Here is a 21,845-nt window from a genome sequence, read left to right on the forward strand (position 1 = left end):
TTTTAAAAAGCACAACCAACACTTGTGCTTGCTAAGACAGATGAATCAGAATCCAGCGGTAGATGTCAACATACCTACTACGGTGGAAAAGGTGTGTGAAAAGACAGGGTTAATTTGAGGCTTATCCTCTGTGGTGTTTGGGTGGAAACCAGCATTCTACCTATTAACATTCTTGTTTATCCTCCACAGGTAAAATACAAAGGAGAGATTAAACAGGCAACTGCAATTTCTGATCCACCAGAGCTGAAGAGAGTCAAAGAAAACCAGAGGAATATCAGCAATGTGCGATCCTAGCACCTTCTTTCTTATAGTACCCAACGTATTGTCAGCGTGTCGGCGAAGGGGTGATGTGTACAAGTGTTCATGACCTGGAGTTGGCATTGGGTTTGGAAAGGTCTCAGGGTCTTAGGTCTTGTGGGCGTAGCCAGGCATTCTCCCTTCCAGAGTTCCCAGGGACTTTGCATGTGACTGTTGTCTGCAGGTTATTGTGTATCCCTCTTATCTAGTCTTCCTGCTTGTGCTTGCTGTGGTTCCTCAAAGGGACTTGGCGGCAGCTTCGGGCATCATGGCCCTACCCATCAGCTTTCCCCCTCCCTTTCCTTCCTGCACATGTTCTCTCTAGCCTGGTCAGCCCACTCCCAGCTATTATTACTTTATTTTTGGACGCTGTCTGGGGAGAAATTATAAAGTGTGTATGCTGAATAGGTCACCTGAGACAGGCCCATGTAAGGGTCCTTGTAGGGGCTTTCAGTTTTTACTAAGACACTAACTCCCAGCCTGCTCCAGCTCCTTGCTGTTTATGTAATCCATGGACGCAGTTCACTGAGAGAATTCTTCTTTGAAGTCATTAACATATAGATGGAGTTCTGTGGAGGAGGAAATTTGGAAATCTATTAGGCTCAAAGAAACCTTGTATTCTTTACACCTTTCAAGTCATTGGACCAGATTATAAAGCAAAGGCATCTTACTGTTTGGCACTTTTCCCGACAACTATATTTTGGAGCAGTAGATGCTCATCTTTTCCTGATACGTTTAGAGTCGCACTGGATGTGACTGACTCCATTACTCTCAAAAAGGGACATGGTTATTGAAAAGGAGGAAGAGAGTAGTGGGAAGCACACCGGCCTTTTTATGCAAGATCATGCCCCCTATTTAAAGATAACCTTTCAAAAGATCTGCCACAATTAATTATTAAGAAACCACAATGGTACCATTCTGTATGGGCAGGAGTACCTTTAAGTAATATCCATGAAGACATTTCTTATCACATTCCTTTGTGATGGAATGCGTATTACAGTGTTACTGATGGTATGCCCATATATTTAAGTACATGCACAGTGATTCAATGCTATGGAATGAATTAAAATAGATTGATTTAAGGTGCAAGCATTTAAAATACGACTACACATCAGATAGCAACCTCTTTTTTCATAGTTTTCTTTTTTTGGCTAGTTCTTTAAATACTTTGAGACTCTTATTTAGTTGAATGGATTCACATTACACTATTTTTTTTGTTCTCTGAAATGATAGGTTTATTATAAAGGTCAGCTGGGAAGAGCTACAGCTTTAAGCGTAACTCCTGAGATGGAAAGAGTAAAGAAGAATCAAGAAAATATTAGTTCGGCAAGTGGTTTTATTCCTTTTGGACTATCACAAAGGGTGAATCATTTATTATTTATGTGCAGTCCTGTGTTTTTTTTTTTCTTGTGAAAACAAAATATATTTTCAAGAAACATTTGGGATCTATGCAGTAAGTACATGTGTTATTTCAGATGATTTCCAAAAGCTGCCACTGTATAAATTTACATTTATAAAATTTTAGACTGTTATTCTAGAATGAAATTAATTCACTAAACAGGTTACCTGGGAGAATAAGGTAGAATGTGTTGTATATATTTCACTCATTTGGAAAACTTGAAAGAGTTATGTAATTTTTAAAGATTGTAATTGTCTTATCAAGTCTGTTCTGCTATTTACTTTGCAGGTAAAATATACTCAGGACCATAAACAGATGAAAGGTAGACCAAGTCTTATTTTAGATACACCTGGTCTGAGACATGTCAAAGAAGCGCAAAATCATATCTCAATGGTAGGGTACAACCAGATCCTTCTTCTCACAACTAAAACACACTAAGGAGGGGCACCAGCCAGTGTGCTGACGGCGTTAGTTCACCAATAACCTGGATAACTAACAAAGCATGGAAATGCGGATGGGCCCGTGCTTTTGGGGAGACTTTTTAATCGCACTGCAATGTAATGGAAACGTTCTCTAATAAAAAGATTTTTCTCTGTGATTTTTGGGTGTGTTTTTATTTCTAACATGACTATTATAAATGCATTTTATGAAAAACATTTGGCTGGACTTATTTCTAATTAATTTTAAGGCAGAGTTTGGTGTTGGCATGTTGCAAAGAAAATTAAAAATATGTATGTATTTTAAAAAGTTTCATAAGATATGATTTATATGCCATAACGTGTACCCACTTAAAGTGTACAATTCAATGGTTTGTATAATTTACAAAGTTGAACAACCATCACCCTAATCCAATTTCAGAACCTGAAAAGTGCATATTTTGAAGTATATATACATTTTTTTACATAATTACAAAATTAATTACAAATAATTATGATTATTTGTAATTCTTTTAACCTAATTTTAATAGTCTTGTTGAATAAGTGTGGAATTAGCTTATCATTTTATTGCATATTAAAGGTTAAGGAATAGGAAATGAATTTGTACCTAAATTAGTATATTTTAGAGAGGAACCAGGATTATAAAAACATTTCTATCTTTTAAAAATTCTTACTGGTATACAGGCTTATACATAATTTAAAAGAACTGCTAACCATAATGATGCCAAACTGTGAATATATCAGCACTTGATTTCTGATGCTTAGGAAGCTGAAGTTTCAGATGTTGTATTTGGAATGGAAAAAAGCATGCATATATGCAGAAAATAAGCTAGATGTAGCTGGTGCAGTGACAGCTGCCGTTATGTCAAAAATGTGTGAGCTATGGAATAATAGGAAGTTACAGCTGGAGTTAATATTATTTTACCTTCTTTTCAGGTCAAATATCATGAAGATTTTGAAAAGACAAAGGGGAGGGGCTTTACCCCTGTCGTGGACGACCCTGTGACAGAGCGCGTGAGGAAGAACACCCAGGTGGTCAGCGATGCCGCTTACAAAGGTGTCCACCCTCACATCGTGGAGATGGACAGGAGACCTGGCATCATTGTTGGTAAGCTGGCGCTCCTTCTCAGCAGGTCACAAAGATCACGCTTGCCCAAGCTTTAGAAGTGGCCTCCTTGTTCATTGGACAGCTCCTCCCATGTTTGATGTGGTGCCCAATTGAAAATGGACCAAAGTGTCACTGATGCACCACATTGAATGGGATTCATGGCATTCGCCAGGCATCGTTTCAATCCTTTCTGTAATTGGACACTCTGTCTTTAATAACTTTCTGGCCTTAAGAGTGTTTCTACTTGTTAAGCAAAGAAGCAGCCCAATATCGAACATGGGTGATAACACGGTTTGAACAATTACTTTGGTTTTACTTTACCTTATGTATTTGATCAATATGTTGTACTGCAGTTACTGTCTAGCACAAATGGAAATCCCAGAGAGATTCTGATCCATTGTATGAATAGGTGATATTTTTTGAATATTGTCTCTGAACTGGGATAATCGAGAGCTGTCTGGCAGTCCCGTACATCAGAGAGGAAAGAACCTTCTTTTCCTGCTGTTCCTCCCAGTCAGTCGGGGGAAGTCTTAGGGACATAGTGTTTGAAAGGGGCTGAGACAGAAAGGATCCCATGAAGTCTAAGACAGCAGTAGGCAGGAAAATTATTAAATTTTCAGTACATATCAACGACCCTTACTTCCAAATGACTATTGTCTTCTTCTGAGCAGGTAGCCTCGGAATTTTTATAGCTAGTCCAATTACATTGCTCTATTAATATTTTTTTTTGTAACCGTGTAACAATGCCTCTCAGCTATCTCAGTGTTAGGTTACATCATCTTCAAATGTAAAGCTTTTGTGGAACTACTGAGAGGCCATTTAGAGATGAGATGGGCAAGGAAACTGTGTATTTGACAGGCTCATGTCTTGGTGTAAAACGCCAGTACTGAAGTCGGGCAGCAAGTTACTTGGATGGTTAAGTGACTCTGAAAGTGTTTTCCAAAGAGGGATCCCAAGCATATTTGCAGATAGTTGATAGCTTTGCTGATCTTCCCGAGTTGGTTGCTTAAAATGATCACATTCAGTTGGATAAATAGTGAGGGTTTTATCAAAAGTATCACAGCGTTGGAGAGTTTTCTTGCTTGGTATCGACATCTCCTAAGAGCAGAGCGTCTGATTCCCAGGAGGGTGACATCTGCACAGCTTTCACCAGGCGCCCACCCCAGACCCAGGGCCAAGCATGAATGTGAGGTTCTTGTTAAACATGAAATGGTTTGGACTTCGAGCTCTCAGAATTCAGTACTCATTACCTTTGAGATAGAAATTATTAATGTTTAAAAATATAAGATATGCAACTCTAACTTATTACCTTTCTGGGCAATCCAGAGGTCAGTTTATTTTTTTTCTAATTGGGGGAAACTGTTTTCCATTGAGGACTTGCCTATGAAACCACAAAATATATTGCATTCAACAAACATTAAACTTTCTGAACCAGGCATAGAAATACAGGTTTAGAGTTTTTCTGAGTAATTCAGACTAAGCCAATTTTTGGAGGCTCTGCTACTTATTAGTTTCATAACCTTGGCTAAGCTAACTCAATCTCCTTGCCTCAATTTCTTCATCTATAACATGGGAATAGTAAGAATACCTACTTTTCGATGTTGTGAAGCTTAAATGAGTTATGTTATAACTGAGAATAGTGCCTGGTAAGCACTATATAATATTAAAGACAGACAAACAGATCTCCAATTCCAGGTTACTAATTAATTGTTTTTACTAAAGCTCCATTTCTGCCACACATCTTTAGCTAGGTTTTTATTTTCCTGTTGTTGGTACAGCACTGTACAGATTATTTTAGGTCTTGATAACCATTAGGTAGAGAGACTAAAAACATGAAAGTTATTGATTTAGATTTTTTGCCCCCAACTAAAATAAGAGAATAAATTACTGACCATAGCGGTGAACTAATCTGTGGTCCACTGAGAGCAGACAGCTCTTTCTTTTCATCTTCCCATCCCTCCATCCTTGCTCGGTACCTTGCTTTATTGTACTTTTCAAATAAATGTATCTTATGTGGGTTAGCTTGTGCTCTTTGGCTCACAATGAAAACTGGGCTACCACTTGCCTACATTTTAAACATTTATTTCTGTTAGAGGGAGAGAATTTTTGGTTTTGTTTTCTCAGACAAAAACCTCTCGGTCACATAAAGAATTAGTCATATGTCTTTAATCAGGAGTTTTCATTAAACATTGTACCTGTTTCAGGGTGTGGAAAGCATGAGAGATCGGAGTTCAGGGATGTGGGGAGACGCACAGAGTTGTCTGGTGTGCATGTGTGCTGGGGGAAGGCAATGAAGACAAACAGGGCAGCTTACATTTCATCCTGAAGTTTTCTTAACAAATCCTGCTGAATGGAAATTTTCTTTGTTCTCCTTTGACGTCTGCATTGCAGTGTGTTTGCTTATTACATGTTCTCTCTTTACATAGGTCCCTTTCATGATTTTCTCTTGACTCTCTTTGGTGCTGACTTTTTTTTATTCATTCTTGATTTGTTGATTTTTTCCTTTTGGTAAAAGACCTCAAAGTTTGGCGCACAGATCCTGGCTCCATCTTCGACATTGACCCCCTGGAAGACAATATTCAGTCTAGAAGTCTACACATGCTCTCTGGTACTGCTTGCATTTTGAGTTCCTCCCCATTTACATGGTTCTGTCCTCAAAGTGGAGCTACTCAGAACTGTAGAAGTTCATTGTGTAATGTACATTTTAAAGTTGAGGATTCAAAAAACTAAAAAAGTGCTAGGCTGCTTTAAAATTCCATTAATCATTTATGAAAACAGAACTTGAAAAGGTCATTTTAATATATCCAAATTAGTTTGTTCTAGATTCATTTAAAAAGGAATCTAGAGCCCTAGCCAGTTTGGCTCAGTGGATAGAGCATCGGCCTGTGGACCAAAGGGTCCCGGGGTTCAATTCTGATCGAGGGCATGTACCTGGTTGCAGGCTCCACCCCAGCCCAGGGCCCTGGTTGGGGCTTGTACAGGAGGTAACCAATTGATGTGTTCCTCTCACATCAATGTTTCTCTCTACCTTTCCCTCTCCTAATCTCCCTAAAAATCAATGGAAAAATATCCTTAGACAAGGATTAACCAAAAAATTGGAAAAAAAGGCATCTAAAACTTATATCTGCTTTTGATTAATATTATTTTATAGGTTTTATGGGCTTTCAAATGCATTTATTTGGATTGCACTTAACTGCCAAAATGTAAAGGAGATCTGTTTCATGAAAAACACTTACAATATTTTAAAGGTAGATTTAAAGAATATATATATATATATATATATATATATATATATATATAGTGTAATGTGCTAATTAGACCGGGCAGCCGAACAACTTTCTGGACGTCCTTCCGGACAACCTTCTGGATGAAGCCGAGGCTGTGAGGGCCGAGCCTCTTGCACAAATTTCATGCATTGAGCCTCTAATTATATAAAACAGGGGGGAGGTTACCTGTATAGCATCATAAATGTCTTAAAATAAACCTTCATGTATCCCTAAATTTTACTTCTGAGTTTTTATATAATGTAAAGTTTATAGTTTCCATAGGAAGTTTATTTGACTTGTAACTTAGACTGCATATTTTTAATTAAAAACAAAAACCCAAATGGTTTGGATATTTGAATATAGTGATAACGTTGTTTGCTATTTTGGACTTTCAGAGTGTTTTTAGCAAACCAAAGCTTTGACAGTTACGCAATTATTTTAAACAATAAAATAGACATCATATCACTTAGGTCTTGCCCTCTCCTCTGATTTTTACTTTAGATTTAATTGCTGACATTGATAAAATTGAAAGCTCAAGGCAAAATAGGAATTTTAATAGTCAATTTGATCCATCTAAGCATCCAAATAGGCATTTAAATTTCTAAAAGTATAGAAAAGGCAACAAATATTGTGTGCTTGGTGACACACAGTATTTTACAAATAATTAAAAACAATTATTTATAATCAGTCATTATGTTTGATAGAAATTTATCAGTTTACTAATGTTTTATTAGTTCTTGTCAATTTCCCATCTCTCACATCTTTTTTAAAATCTGGATTTGAAAATTAGTGTAAATGGTCATTAAGTCATTAATATAGTTGATACAATGTATGTTAAAGTTTGGGAGTAGGGGATTAGAATCTGTAATACTGAGCTTTTGGATTATTATTGAATAAGAGATTGCTTTTCTTCTTGTTAAACTTTTAAGTAATTTTTTGTTTCTTTTGTTTTTCAATTCACTTAATCACAAGTACGAATATTTTCCCTCCAATATAGAAAAGGCAAGTCAATATAGGAGACAGCGGTCTCGATCTCATTCGAGCAGTACTTTTGGTACAGTTCTTGGAGATGACAAGTCAGAAATATCCGAGATTTACCCTAGCTTTTCGTGCAGCAGTGAGGTGACAAGACCGTCTGATGAAGGAGGTATCAAGCATTAACCATTCTCAAAAAAAATTAATTCATTTTAAAAAATGTGTCACAGTGTGCTTTTAACATTCTTCACCTCTGCATAAGCATTTAGCCTGGGTGTATTTGCAAGTTTTAAATTATGTTTAGAAAGTTGAGCCCTGTTTTTCTTTAAACTACTAATTTGCATTTTTGCATGTTTGTTTTTCCCTTCTTCCTTTACTATTTTCACTGCAAATGGATCTTTGATGACAAAAGGGTTTCATGTGATGGATATACACAGCCAGAGTGGAAACTTGAGTTCTGCAAGATTTATATCATGTTTCCATTGAGAAAAACCATTCTTATAGTTACATTGGAGTGACTAAGTGGTTGCTAGATCTTGCCAAAAAGAAGTTGGGTATGACATTTGGGATATGAGGGTTGTTGTTTCTTTTAAGAAAAATACTGTTGATTGTTCCTCTACCTGTTCCTCTACCTTTCCCTGTTTTTTTTTTTTTTTTTTTACATCCAAACTGGTGGATTAGGTCTAAAACTCTTAGTTGAAATTGTTTTGGATGTTAAACTAATACTGCTGATAAAGCTGTTATTAAAGATTTATTTATTTGTGTTTTTGTTTTGGTGAGAACATTTACTTTCCACTCTCAACAAATTTTTTTTTGGAAAAAGATATGGTATTTTTGTGTCATATTGTATATCATACTTCCTTTAAAATTATTTTGCTGTGATAAAATATATATAACATGGACTATGCCATTTTAGCTATTTTAAGTATATAATTCAGCAGCATTGGTTATATGTATAATATTGTGCATCCATCAGTAGTATTTTCAAAATGTTTTAATTACCCATCATACTTTGTTTTGTTTGTTTCCTGAAATGGCCTATTTCTCACTCTGCAGGTGCTCTCCTGTGTTCATATCCTGGGATTAAGCAAATCATGGGCTTGAATTACTTTTTTTATTATAGACTTAGACTCCCATGTCCTTTCTGTTCTTTAGATTCCAGAGTTGTTGTTTTTCAATTGAATTTATTGGGGTGACATTGGTTAATAAAAGTAGATTATTTCAGGTGTACAATTCTATAATACATCATCTGTGTATTGTATTTTGTGTTCACCACCCAAGTCATGTTTCTTTTCATCACCATTTATCCCCTCCTTTACCCTCTCCTGCCTCCCCCAGCCCCATTTCCCTCTGGTAATGACCATAATGTTTCTATATTGTTTGGCAGTTTATTTTGTTCACTAGATTCCAACTTTAAGTGAAATCATTGGTATTTGTCTTTCTCTAACTGGTTTATTTACTTAGCCTAATGCTCTCCAGGTCCATCCATGCTGTCGCAAAAGGTAAGATTTCTCTCTCTCTCTCTCTCTCTCTCTCTCTCTCTCTCTCTCTCTCTCTCTCTCTCTCTCTCTCTCTTTATGGCTGAGTAATATTCCATTGTGTAAATGTACCACTTTTGTTTTTTATCCACTCATCTACTGATAGGCACTTGGGCTACTTCCAAATTATGGCTATTGTAAATAACATAGCAATGAACCCAGCATATATTCTTTTGAATTAGTGTTTTGAGTTATTTTGAATAAATTCCAAGAAGTGGAATTGCTGGGGATAAGGCAATCCCATTTTTAATTTTTTGAGGTTACTCCATACTGCTTTCCAGTCAGCACCAATATTCATTCCCATCAACAGTGCACAAGGGTTCTCTTTTCTCCATATCCTCACCAACACTTGTTTGTTGATTTATTGATGATAGTCATTCTGGCAGGTGTCAGATGACACCTCATTGTGGTTTTAATTTGCATATCTCTGATGATTAGTGACATTGACCATCTTTTTATATGTCTGTTGGCCGTCTGTATGTTCTCTTTTGAGAAGTATCTATTCAGGTCCTTCGTCCATTTTTTAATTGGATTGTTTGTTTTTTTGGTGTTGAGTTTTATAAGTTCCTTATAAATTTGAATATTAAATTATTATATATATCATTGGAAAATATGTTCTCCCATTCAGTGGGTTGTCTTTTCATTTTGGTGATGGTTTCCTTTGCTGTGCAAAAACTTTTGAGTTTGATATAGTCCCATTTGTTTATTTTTCTTTTGTTTTCCTTGCCCAAGGAGATATGACATACAAAATATTGCTATGAGAAATGTCTGAGATTTTACTGCCTGTATTTTCTTCTAAGAATTTTATGGTGTTGAGTCTAACATTTAAATCTTTAATCCATTTTGAGTTTATTCTTGTGTGTGGTGTAGCAAGTAGCAAGGCAGTCCAGTTTCTTTTCTTTTTTTTCTTTTTTGCATGTATCTAATTTCCCCAACAACATTTATTATAAGACTTACCCCATCATATGTTCTTGCCTCCTTTGACAAATATTCATTGACCATAAAGGCATGGGCTTTCTATTCTGTTCCATTTATCTATATGTCTCCTTTTATGCTGCTTTGATTATTATGGCCTTGCAGTATATTTTGATATCAAGTAGCATGATTCCTCCAATTTTGTTCTTCTTTCTCAAGATGCTGTGGCTATTTAGAGTTCTTTGTGGTTCCATTATAAATTTTTGGAATATTTATTCTAGTTTTTTTAAAGAAGCCATTGGTATGTTGATAGCAATTACATTGAATCTATAGATTTCGTTGGGAAGTATGGAAATTTTAATGATGTTAATTCTTCCTTTCCGTGGACATGGTATATGCTTCCACTTATTTATACCTTCTTCAATTTTTTTCTTCAGTGTTTTGTAATTTTCCGAGTATAGGCTTTTTTACGTTTTTGGTTAAATTTATTTCAAGGTATTTTTTATGCAATTGTAAATGGGATTGTTTTCTGAGTTTCCCTTTTGGATAGTTCATTATTGATGTATAGAAATGCAACTGACTTCTGGATATTTATTTTGTATCTTACTTTATTGAATTCATTTATCAGTTGTGTTTTTTTGGTGGAGTCTCTAGGGTTCTCTCTATATAGGATTATGTCATCTGCAAATAATGATAGTTTTACTTCTCCCTTTCCAGTTTGGATTCCTTTTATTTCTTCTTTTTGTCTGATTGCTATGGCTAGGACCTCCAGTACTATGTTGCATAAGAGTGTTGAAAGCATACATCCCTGCCTTGTTCCTGATAGTAAGGGAAATACTTTTAGTTTTCTCCACTGAGTATGATGTTGGTTATGGATTTATATATGGCCTTTATTATATTGAGGTATGTTTCCTCTATTCCCTCTTTGCTGAGAGTTTTTGTCATAAATGGATTTTATCAAGTTCTTTTTATGCATCAACAGATATGGTCATATGATTTTTATCCCTTATTTTATTCATGTGGTGTATCATGTTTATTGATTTTAGGATAGTGTGCCAACCTTGCATCCTTGGAATAAATTCACCTGGTCATGGTGTTTGATCTTTTTAACATATTACTGGATTTGGTTTGCTAATATATTGTTGAGGATGTTAACACTAGGTTCATCAGAGATGTTGGCCTATAATTTTCTTTCTTTACAGTTCCTTACCTAGTTTTGGAATTAGGATAATGCTGGCCTCATAAAATGAGCTTGGGAGTCTTCCCTCCTCTTGAATTTTTGGAAATAGTTTGAGAAGGCTAGGTGTTAGATCTTTGAATGTTTGGTAAAATTCACCTGTGAAGCCATCCAGTCAGGACTTTTGTTTGCTGGGAGTTTTTTGAGTATTGCTTCAATTTCACTAGATATAATCTGTCTATTGAGATTTTTCTGATTCTTCCTGATTCAGTTTTGGAAGATTATATGTTTCTAGAAATTTATAGATGTCCTCCTATTTGTCTAATTATTAGCATATAGTTGTTTGTAATATTTTCTTACAATCCTTTGATTTTTTTCCTTGATCTAATTGTTAACCCATTCATTGTTTAGTAACATGTTACGTAGTCTCTATGTCTTTGTGTGTTTTTCAGTTTTTTCTTGTGATTGATTTCTACTTTTATACTATTATGGTCAGAGAAGATGCTTGATATGATTTCGATCTTCTTAGATTTACTGAGACTTGTTTTGGGTCCTAACATGTGGTCTATCCTAGAAAATGTACCATGTGCACGTGAAAAGAATGTTTACTCTGCTGCTTTGGGGTGAAATGCTCTGAAGATATCAATTAAATTAATTCGATCTAGTGCATTATTTAAAGCTTGCTTTGCCCTATTTTTTTTCACATTCTGTTCAGATGTCGCTTTATCAGAGAGATCCTCTCTACCAGAGATAAAATAGCACCTCTTCTTGCCCTGTCTGTCCCTTTACTTTGCTTTTTTTTTTTCATTAGCCCTTGACACCACCTATCTTTTCCTTACTAGAATGAAGCCCTACAGGAGCAGGGATGTTAGCTGATCTATTTCCAGTTCTTTGAAAAAGCATTCAGCAAATATTTGGTGAATGAATGAAATGGCCAAAGTAAATTATTTTATGATTATTCTTTTCTTAAAATATTTTCATTGATTTCAGAGAGGAAGGGAGAAGGAGAGAGAGATAAAAACATCAATGAGAGGGAATCATTGATTGGCTGCCTCCCACACACCCAACAGTGGGGATTGAGCTTACAACCTGGGCGTGTGCCCTGACTGGGAATTGAACTGTGACCTCCTGGTTCATAGGTCAACCACTGAGTCACACCAGCTGGCTGTTCATTCTTCTTTTAAATTGAGATGTATTTTAGGTATACAATAAATTAATAGTTTAAATATTAAAATTACATATATAAACCTAACTATGATTTTTTAAAAATAAAATTCTATTATGTAAAGCTTTCAAGAAAATTCTTTTATTTTTGTTTTGATGATGTTTTGATATGTTTAAATAAGCTGAAAGAATAGCTGGAAAAAACCTAAAGTGAAAACATTCCCAGGGTATTTTTTTTTCCTGGTGGGGAAGGAAAAGAGTCATATCCATGACTTCAGTTGCTTTGACATTAGGGTCCCCTTTGAAATGTGCCCTCTGCTGGGCCCTGGTGAGGAAGTGCTGATTGACTCTGTAGAAGTACGAAGCGGTTATGGTCATAACAGCTGCTTGATGCAAACCTTTAGTGCCTAACGTAGTAACAGTCCATCATACGCATTTGTTTAAATACTATTCTAGAAATTGAAAAGAAATGTAGAGAAGTATATGTTAGTGGTAAGATGAAAAGGAAAATGTTTTTGGTATTAAGAAATGCCATTTGCTCATCCAGATTATCTTAGTTTCTTTACATTTAGATTAGAATTTTTAGTGGTAAAACGTGTCATGTCCCTGTCGTTGGGGTGGCATGTGGCGGTGCTGCACTGCACTGGACACAGGCCGTACAGGAGGATGAGACATTGGGCTTCACCTTCGCTCTCACTACACGGTCTGTGCTCGCGGGTGGTCATTTATAACCTCTCAGCCTCAGATTCCACATCTGTACCACGAAGAATATGGAGCAAGAAGCTTTCTGAGATATTTTACATTTCCTAGTCTGAGTGCCATAAATTCAAATGAACTTTTCTTTTCTTTCTGTAACTTCTATGTGTGAGAACGTGCCTTTGTCCTGAGGCAGATCTGTTTTACTTTGTGCCTGGCTGTTGTGGGAGTCATGGTTTTAGGCTCCTTTTCCGAGTTAGAGAAAATTCTGATTGTTAGCACAAAGGGTTAGATGATCAGCTCATTTTCTTGAGGCAAAAGTCCGATGTTTTTATCATTCCCATTTGGTGTTCATGAGCATTAACACGGAAGGCTTCTGCCTTATGTTTTTAACATTGTTTTAGTTATGTGTTTCTCATGATACTTCCCCATCTTGCTTTGATTGCTGAGTATTTTCATTTTCTTCTGTGATTATTTTGGGCTCCCTTTACATTTCAGTCTGCTTTCCAAGATATTAAGTTACAAAAGGGTTTTCATTTTGCATCTCTACTGTTACTTTGATGCAATAAAGGGGACTTCTATTTAAACTTCGAGTTTTGGCTTGATTCTTGAATAGTATTATTGGAAATCATCATCATTGCCTTTTGGCATTCAATTAGGTTAGCTTACGTACTTTCATTTGACACAGTTCCTTAAGAGGCAATAATCCTGATGGTTTCTGCGTCTTTCACTGCAAGGCTTTTTTGATCTTCATGTTTGTCTTTGGTTCATTTGCCTGCAACATGTACTTGCCTTCTGGTATCACTTTGTACGTCCCCAGTTTTCCTTAATTTACACTGCTCTGTATTGCGAGTGTTTTTATGTTTGCAATCCCATCCCTTGTTTACTCTTTTCAGTTTGAAATTGTATTCAATTTTGCTTCAGGTATTTTATGTGTTTCTGTCACTGGAACGTAACATTGTAATCTATGTTTATTACAAAGCCTGAGTCTGCTAATGACCTCTCATACCAAGAAAGCAGTAAATCATTCCTACATTAACACTTCTGTTTTCGTATAAGTACTCCTCATCTTAGTATTCTGTGTATTTCAGTTATGACATCTGTCCTCAATAGGGACTCAATAGAGCAGAAGTGGACTTCAGAATTCTGAAAGTCATACCTTTTTCATGGCCTTTATCTCGGTGCATTCCAGTTGGTTAGATCATGACCTGTGTGGAGACCAGCTGCATGTGTCAGATAGCTTCCCTTACAGTGCCTAGCACAGGACCCAGAGGGCTCAGTGAGTAAATGAGAGGAGACAACATGCAAAAACAAATCATCCCTTTCCTAGACTCAGCAAAGACCACTAGGATGTGCCTTGAGTTCCTAAGGACAACAAGTGTCATTAAAAGTTAAATTTGCCATTGAATTGAGAACAGAAATGTTAGATTCAGGCACAATAATAAACTATTAATATATTTTGGAAGCGATGTTTGCACAGCCAGCAGTGTTTCGAAATCTCTTTTAACATGAATAGAATTCATCAAGTCTCCATCCTTTGCCCAATATTCTGATTGAACTTGAAGTGCTTAGAGACACTCATGTTCCTAGTATCAGCAGACATGGAGTGAAAGAAACGTGGTAAGTTTCCTTTTCTGAGTGTGAAGTTGGGGAAAGGAATTAAATAATGAATAGCACCTGTTGCAAGATGCCCACGTGTCTTTCGTTGATTTGCAAAAATTAAATCAAAGTGTTCCTTCCATATGTGTGTGGAGGAGAAACATCTGACACTTAAAGTAGCAAACAATAACACATTAAGAGTGTGTTTCCTCTGAAGCTGAGTTGATTGGGGAACAGGGGAGGTTTGATCACTAGGAAAGACATAAATGTGGCTATGGCTTATGCACCAAGTGAGAAAACTTTGAAAGAGTTTTGTAAATTGTAAAGTGGCACACATGTAAAGGAGAGAATAGGCATTCTTGTTTTTTTTTATATTGTTGAACAATCACAGTAGAATTGGAAGTAGTAGTTTTTATTTTTTATGACTCAAAATTGATGTCCGGGTTGGAGAGTACACATGCATATTTATGTATCTGCCTTATATATAAAACAGGATTGTCATACCATTTTTTCTGTAGACATGAATTTATGCACTTTCCTCAACTTCCTGTTTCATCCAGGTGCCCACATCCTCTGCCCCCAGCCCCAGGCTAGTAGATCATGGGAATTGGATCCTGACTTGAACAGGAAGTACTTAACATTTCCATGGACTGACACTGCTGGCGGATGTACTGAATTTCTGCATTTTGTTTGTTTACTATCCCCTGTTGCCCAGGCTTGCTGTCATGATGCTTCTCTTGTGGCCAGATCCCCTGCTCCTAATTGCCCAATCTTTTCCTTAAGATATTGCTGACCTGCCCATGCCACACTTTTCAGACTTTCTTTCTGGTTCTTGATCTTTATCTTTTACCATATTCCCGATCCATGTGTCCTGAAATTGTTGTTTATAAGTCTGTTTACAAGTCTCTTAAGATCTACGATCTTACCTATGTCCTGTCTAAACGTCCTTATAATAGTGTGCCTTTGATCACAATGACCTGTTGTTCACCTCCCTACGCTACCTGATTGTGACTCCAGCCACTTACCTTGAGCTTGGAGCTTGGGTTCTGTGAGACCCAGATAGTTCTTTACATTCACTTCCCTACATTTCTCTATTTTCAAATCATGTCAGGGACACACTGAGTCAATTTCATATATGTGTTTTGGTTGGAAAAAAATATACCTTCTTGTTCAGAAATGTAAACAACACTTAGCTATATCTATATGTGATATTTATGTGGCTTGTCACTAAGGGTGTCTAATGTAAAACTATATTCTGGAACTCCTTGTGCATTGATGATATTCCCGAAGAGTTGAATTGATTAGCACAAGAGAAAATAGCACAAATATGTAGTCCAGCTTTACGTCTTTAAAAATACATTATGTATATATTTATTCAATAAGTATTTACAGAGATACCCTGTGCAATGGTTTATGAGCATTTCTCTTATTGTACTTGAATGAAGAATCTTCCTGTGTAAGATTGATTCATACAATATTTGCAGTTTTACTCACCAAGGAAAATGGGGATTTGCTTTGAGCTGACTTTTTAGTCATGGCATAATTTGTTTCCAAAAGTTAGACTTGATGATATGGTCTACCTAAACGGAAACAGTGTTCCTGTCCACCTGCTATTCTTAATTATTTATTGTTTTCATCTTCTCAAACTACTGCCCCACATTATATAGTGCTTGTCAGGAAACTACAAATGTATTCATACTGTACATTCCTCTTTTTTTAATTTCTTTTTTGGGGGGAGAAGGGGGGTAGGGCGTGTGTGTGTGGCGCACGTGCGTGTGTGTGGTGTGTGTGTTGTGTAGACTCAGATATATACCCTATGGATTTTGTGCCATGAAAATATTATTAAAGACTGTGTAATTTGGGGCAGAAATTATTTCTTTTTCCCTTAATGACAGTCCCACTTATATTTGTGGTTTGGTTTACAATGACAGGTCAGAGAATTTATCCTTGCCTTAAGTAGCTAAAAATTATAAACAAATCAGAGAAAAAATGCACAAGTTGAAATTCAGATCTAGATGTAGGTATAAATTGGCTAGATTATTCTGAGGCAAAATAACAGATATTCTTAAATCTATAGATCTATTCAAATCAGAGAACATTCACAAACCAGTTAGCTTTGAAATCAGAATATACTACTTTTCTGGATAATAATTTAAAATATACTGAATTTTGTGTTTTTTCAATAATTAGGAACTCCAGAATTCCAAAACAGTATTTTAGAAGTTCTTACTTGAGACAACTAAGCCAAATATATAAATGAATGGTCAAAAGTTATATATATATATATATATATATATATATATATATATATATATATATGTATTTATATATATATATGTATGTATTTATATATATATGCATGCATAGTTTTAAAGAGTACATAATCTGTATGTTTTGTTTTGCAGTCAGTGGGTAATTAGAAATCTTTAAATATTCAATTTATATTTGATTAAAACAACATTATAAACATGACTGCTTGAGTTTAGGGAAAAATGTTTAAATAATCTCTTGGATTTAATTGTATTGCTAAATTCTTAGCATGTCTGTGGGAAAAGAGCTTGTCACTCTTCTGATGCTGACTTAGGGGTGTAACATTTTCAGCTGTGTTCTACAAAATGATTTTGAAAATTGTTAGGAGACATCATCATGGGTGTCTTTGTTGCTCAGTAGGAAAGTGGTTGGAGTCATATTTAGGAGCCGGAATTGAACACAGACTTGAAATTATTCATGCAGTATAAAGTGACTGAATGACAATTGCTCTGGGTAAAATAGGATAGCATTGGCAATGGGAAAAAGAAACAAAGATTAAACACACACATCAGAGACTTATCAGATGCTAAAATGACACTAAAAATAAATGTAAAAGCCATTGCTCCAGAAGTGATTATGCTCTTTGGGATTTGAGCTTGCTTTTCCAAAAATAAATGAATCATCCTCACTATAATTTCTTCCAGAGGTGGTCTGGCACACCTCTGGCGCAGACATAAACTTCTTATGGGGTTGACATTCCAAAGTTTACCACAAAAAAAGGCCAACGACAAACAGAGTAGCCTCGGTGGGCATGGCCAGCCTGAGTGTGCATCTCCCAAAGCCTGAGCATGTCCTTTCCCTCCCTCTCACTCCCGTCTGCCCCTCTAGCAAGAATGAGCGGTTGACTGCCGGCACTTCCAGCATCTGAATGAGTCCTCACTGCTTCTGGAAGCTTCCTGCTCTCCATACCATAGGGCTCTGTCATGTTCCTGAATCTCACAGTGGTTACTTGGAGGTTAACTTCATATTGTCTTGTCACTACTTCCATGATTATTTTTGCTGTGGTATAGTCAAGCGTTTGGGTTCTGCAGTCAGAATCCTGGCTCCTATCTAGCTCTGGTATTTTTGACAAAGTTAGGGAATATTGCTCACCTTCAGTCTCCACCTATAAAAACTGCAGATTTACAATCTATAAAATGGTGACAATTGCACCAGTTTATGCGTGTGACATGTTAAGCACAGGGCCTGATACCCTGTAAGTAGGGAGACCAACTATCCCAATTTGCCCGAAACTAAAGGAGTTCCTGGGAAGCAGAACGTTCAGTTCTGAGACTGGGAAAGTGCTGAGCAAACTGGGTTGGTCCCCCTAGTTCTAAGCATGTCATTTACATTGTTTAAATTTTAGTGTGTTCACACCTTGTATTCCTTGGGAAGCAGAATCTTGTGTTTGCTCTTTCCCCCACTAAGTCTCACAGGGCACATACCTAAGTACTGAAGTATTTTAATGTGTAATGCATTTTCTTAAAAGAGGTTTGCAATACTGTATAGTGATAAAACCTATCTAAAATTAGAAAATTAAAACAAAGACAATAGGGGGATCTAGAAGGAGAAAATTGTTAGGAATATAGCAACAATTGTGTTCCATGTTAACCTCCAAATGATTCTCCAAGAAGCTTTCTGTTGATTCAGAGATCTTCTCAGATTTCCAAGTTGCTTGTTGAGTCCCAGATTTAAACATTTGCTTCCAAAAATATTAGAAACAAATCATGGGACAGGGCACGTGTTAGCCTTTTCCAGCTGCTTATAACAGAGTACCATAGACTGTGTGCTTATAAACAACTGAAATCTATTCCTCATCGTTCTGGAGGCTGGAAGTCTAAGATCCAGGTACTAGCATGGTCGGGTCTGCTGAGGCCCCTCTTCCAAATGCCTGACTATTGTCTTCTCCTTGTGTCCTCACATGATGGCCTATTCTCATAAGGGCACTAATCTCACTCATGAGGGTTCCACCCTCATGACCCAAACACCTCCTAAAGGCCCCATCTCCAACTACCATTAAATTGGGTGTTAGGTTGCAACATATTAATTTGGGGTGGAGGAATGACACAAATATTCCATCCCATTTCAGGGAAAGAGGGAATTTGGGAATAGCATAAACAGGACCACACGTGCTCCTAAATTTGTGTCAGGGAGAAGGAATCCGACAGTAGTTCAATGATTTATCACCATGGCTAACCATTTGATTCACTTGGAAATTTAAAAAATAAAACACCAGTGTCCAGTTCCTCCATTCCCACTACAGAGATTCTGATTTACTGGGTCTGGGGATGTGGACGGAATATGGTTTTAAAAGATCCACAGTGAATTTAATATGCAGCCAGGGTGGAAACCACTGCATCTGATTCCTTCTCAGTCTCTTTTCTTCCACAGTTCATGCCTCCTGCCTGAGCTCAGAATTGAACATATGAAATAGTAGTGATATTTTTTTTTTTACATATGATTTTCAACATTTGAGCATGTATGACAGTGATGGTTATGCATGTCTTTAAAACTTCTTGTTTTAACTCAGTTGTAGATAATTTCTTTTCTATGTTCTGGTTTAGTAAGTAGCAAGCCTGCTGCTTAGGCAGCTGTCTATTCACAGCTTATCATTAAAAACCAACAATTCCAAACCCAGAGGTAACCTGGCTTGTTTCTGTTTTCTGCAGGGAAGGAAAAGAATTTTCTAAACTGCTAGGAATTCTCTTAGATTAAAGGATAGCATTTTGCTGCTGGATTAGGCATAGATGTTGTGGCTTTAGTACCCACCTGTGGTTGTGAAGGGGATCGGATGCTGTGGGGACTGGGGTTCTGACACGGAACCCTGCGTGGCATGTGTGAATGGGTCCACATCATGGGCCCATTTTATTGCCCATTACTCCCCGTGCTCATGGCCCGGATGGGATCTAGTTAGGACCTCCTCATTATTTATTATTTTGTTCAAAATTAGCAGCATTTTAATACTTTATCTTTTATATTTGTTTTCTTTCAGTTTAGCAATCCCCCTGTAAGAGTCTACCTAGAAATTCTTTGTCCTAAAAAACCCCCCACAAACCCCTTTGTCTTTGATAAAATTGTAGTCAAGTGTTAGAAAATAAGACCATACTTTTATTGCATCCTGTATTATTTATTGGAAAACTTCTGGTGATTTTCTCCTTATTTTGAAGTTTTCAAGAAGAAAATCCCCCAAATTATTTTCTCTGTTTGTGTTAAGCCTATAGATAGTCTTTGTGTCTTCCCCCATCCTCACCAAAATTCACATGTTGAAATCTAATTCCCAATGTAATGTTATTGGGAGGAGGGGCCTTTGGAAGGTGATTAGGTCATGCATGGAGCCCTCATGAATGGGATTTAGCGCCCTTATGAAAGAGACTTCATAGAACTCCTTTGTCCCCTTCTGCCACATAAGGACACAGAGATTTAAATCAGGAAGCCAGGGCTCACCAGATACTGATCCTGCTGACCCCTTAATTTTGGACTTCCCAGTCTGTAGAATTGTGAGGCATAAATGTTTATTGTTTAAGCCACCCAGTCTGTGGAATTTTGTTACAGCAGCCCCAAGAGGCCAAGACATCAATAGAGCACTATTTTTGTTTTTTGCATTTGGAGTTTGGCCACCTACTGTTACCCTATAGTATTGGTACAGTTTTTAAAATCTCCACCTCATCTTTAATGACTGGAGACCTTTGTTGTGGTGTCACAGTGCAGAGGTTACATACTGCCTTCCTGCGTAGTCTGTCAGCTGTTGTATTTTTGTTCTGAAAAGTGGGAATGTACCAGATAACCAGGAGTCTACTTCTTTCACCTACTCTTGGCTCTTCCTCCAAAGTGGACTTCTTTTTGGGTCTTTTCTCCTTTTATTGTAGATACATTTTTGGGGGGGTTCATTTACTCTAATCTTTGTATATTTGCATGTGTTTCCTCATTTTTTTCATTTTCAGATTTGTGAAGCTTTATAAAAACTTTCTTTCTCTGTTTTCTGACCTTCATTTCTACTGACTTCTTTTCTTTTGTTAATCCTCACCCAAGGATATTTTTTTCTATTGATTTTTAGAAAGAGTAGAAGGGAGGGGGAGAGATACACAGAGAGAAACATCGATGTGAAAGAGACACAGCAATTGATTGCCTCCTGCACGTGCCCTGACTGGGGCCAGTGATGAAGCCTGCTACCAAGGTATGTGCCCTTGCTGGAATCAAACCTGGCACTCTTCAGTCCGCAGGCTGATGCTCTAGCCACTGCGCCAAATCAGCCCGGGCTTCTTATTTCTTTATCTTGGTTTTATCTACCATCGTAAGAATAAACCATAAATAGAAAATATTGGTCGTGGCTGATTGTGGAGGAGCTTTATTGCACGGGGAAATTTGGTTTATAAGCTCTACAGGACACTCCAAATCCACCCTGAGATCCTTGGAGCTTTTGCCAGCTCCCAGATCCCTGGTCAGTAAACCTTGCCAATGTGAAATGGAAGGGAGTCACACTTTTGTGTTTTATGTTGCCCTTAGGATAATGAGAGCTAGTGTGTTGCGACTTTTATGTTATTGAAATAAAAAGCCCTCAAACTCAAAACTCTTGGGCTGTAAGATGATCGTGCCTTTATCATCACCCCTGTGTACCGGTGCCTGTGGGACCTGACCACTAGTTAATAAAGAGGGCGCTGTGTTTTTCTTTTTCCTAAGAAGTCCTTGCTTGTTGTGACATGAGCCTAGCTAGCATCTAGCTTTTGCACACTTTGAATTTCATATTTTCATGGAAGAAATCTCCCAACTCACACGGACTGTCTTTTAACCAAATAAACCCAATTTCCAAAGCCATTGCTTCCAATTTCCTTTTGCTTGTTTTGCTTTTCTAAAAAGCATTTGTGTAATGAAACACAATAAAAACCAATGTCTGTGCCTCTTTTTATGTATTTTTAGTTGCATTTATTGGGATGGCATTGGTTAGTAAAATTATATAGGTTTCAAGTGTACAACTCTTATAATACATC

The 21,845-nt window shown here is 36.9% G+C and overlaps 1 protein-coding gene across 10 annotated transcripts in view; it reads left to right on the plus strand.

Moving 5' to 3' along the window:
* The window catches only part of NEBL (nebulette), a 378,693-nt gene that overhangs the window by 346,558 nt on the left and 10,290 nt on the right, over nt 1-21,845 (plus strand). For 5 of the 10 annotated variants that reach the window (XM_036345436.1, XM_036345387.1, XM_036345407.1 and 2 more), the window contains 6 exons: nt 190-282; nt 1,531-1,659; nt 1,985-2,089; nt 3,070-3,241; nt 5,757-5,849; nt 7,505-7,654. In XM_036345436.1, coding sequence (XP_036201329.1) covers nt 190-282; nt 1,531-1,659; nt 1,985-2,089; nt 3,070-3,241; nt 5,757-5,849; nt 7,505-7,654 — 742 coding nt within the window. The remainder of the gene's footprint in view (nt 1-189; nt 283-1,530; nt 1,660-1,984; nt 2,090-3,069; nt 3,242-5,756; nt 5,850-7,504; nt 7,655-21,845) is intronic. The other 5 variants (XM_036345397.1, XM_036345417.1, XM_036345446.1 and 2 more) reach the window with 5 other exon arrangements.

Source organism: Myotis myotis, unplaced genomic scaffold (assembly GCF_014108235.1).
Source record: "Myotis myotis isolate mMyoMyo1 unplaced genomic scaffold, mMyoMyo1.p scaffold_m19_p_1, whole genome shotgun sequence".
NCBI classification, from domain to species: domain Eukaryota; kingdom Metazoa; phylum Chordata; class Mammalia; order Chiroptera; family Vespertilionidae; genus Myotis; species Myotis myotis.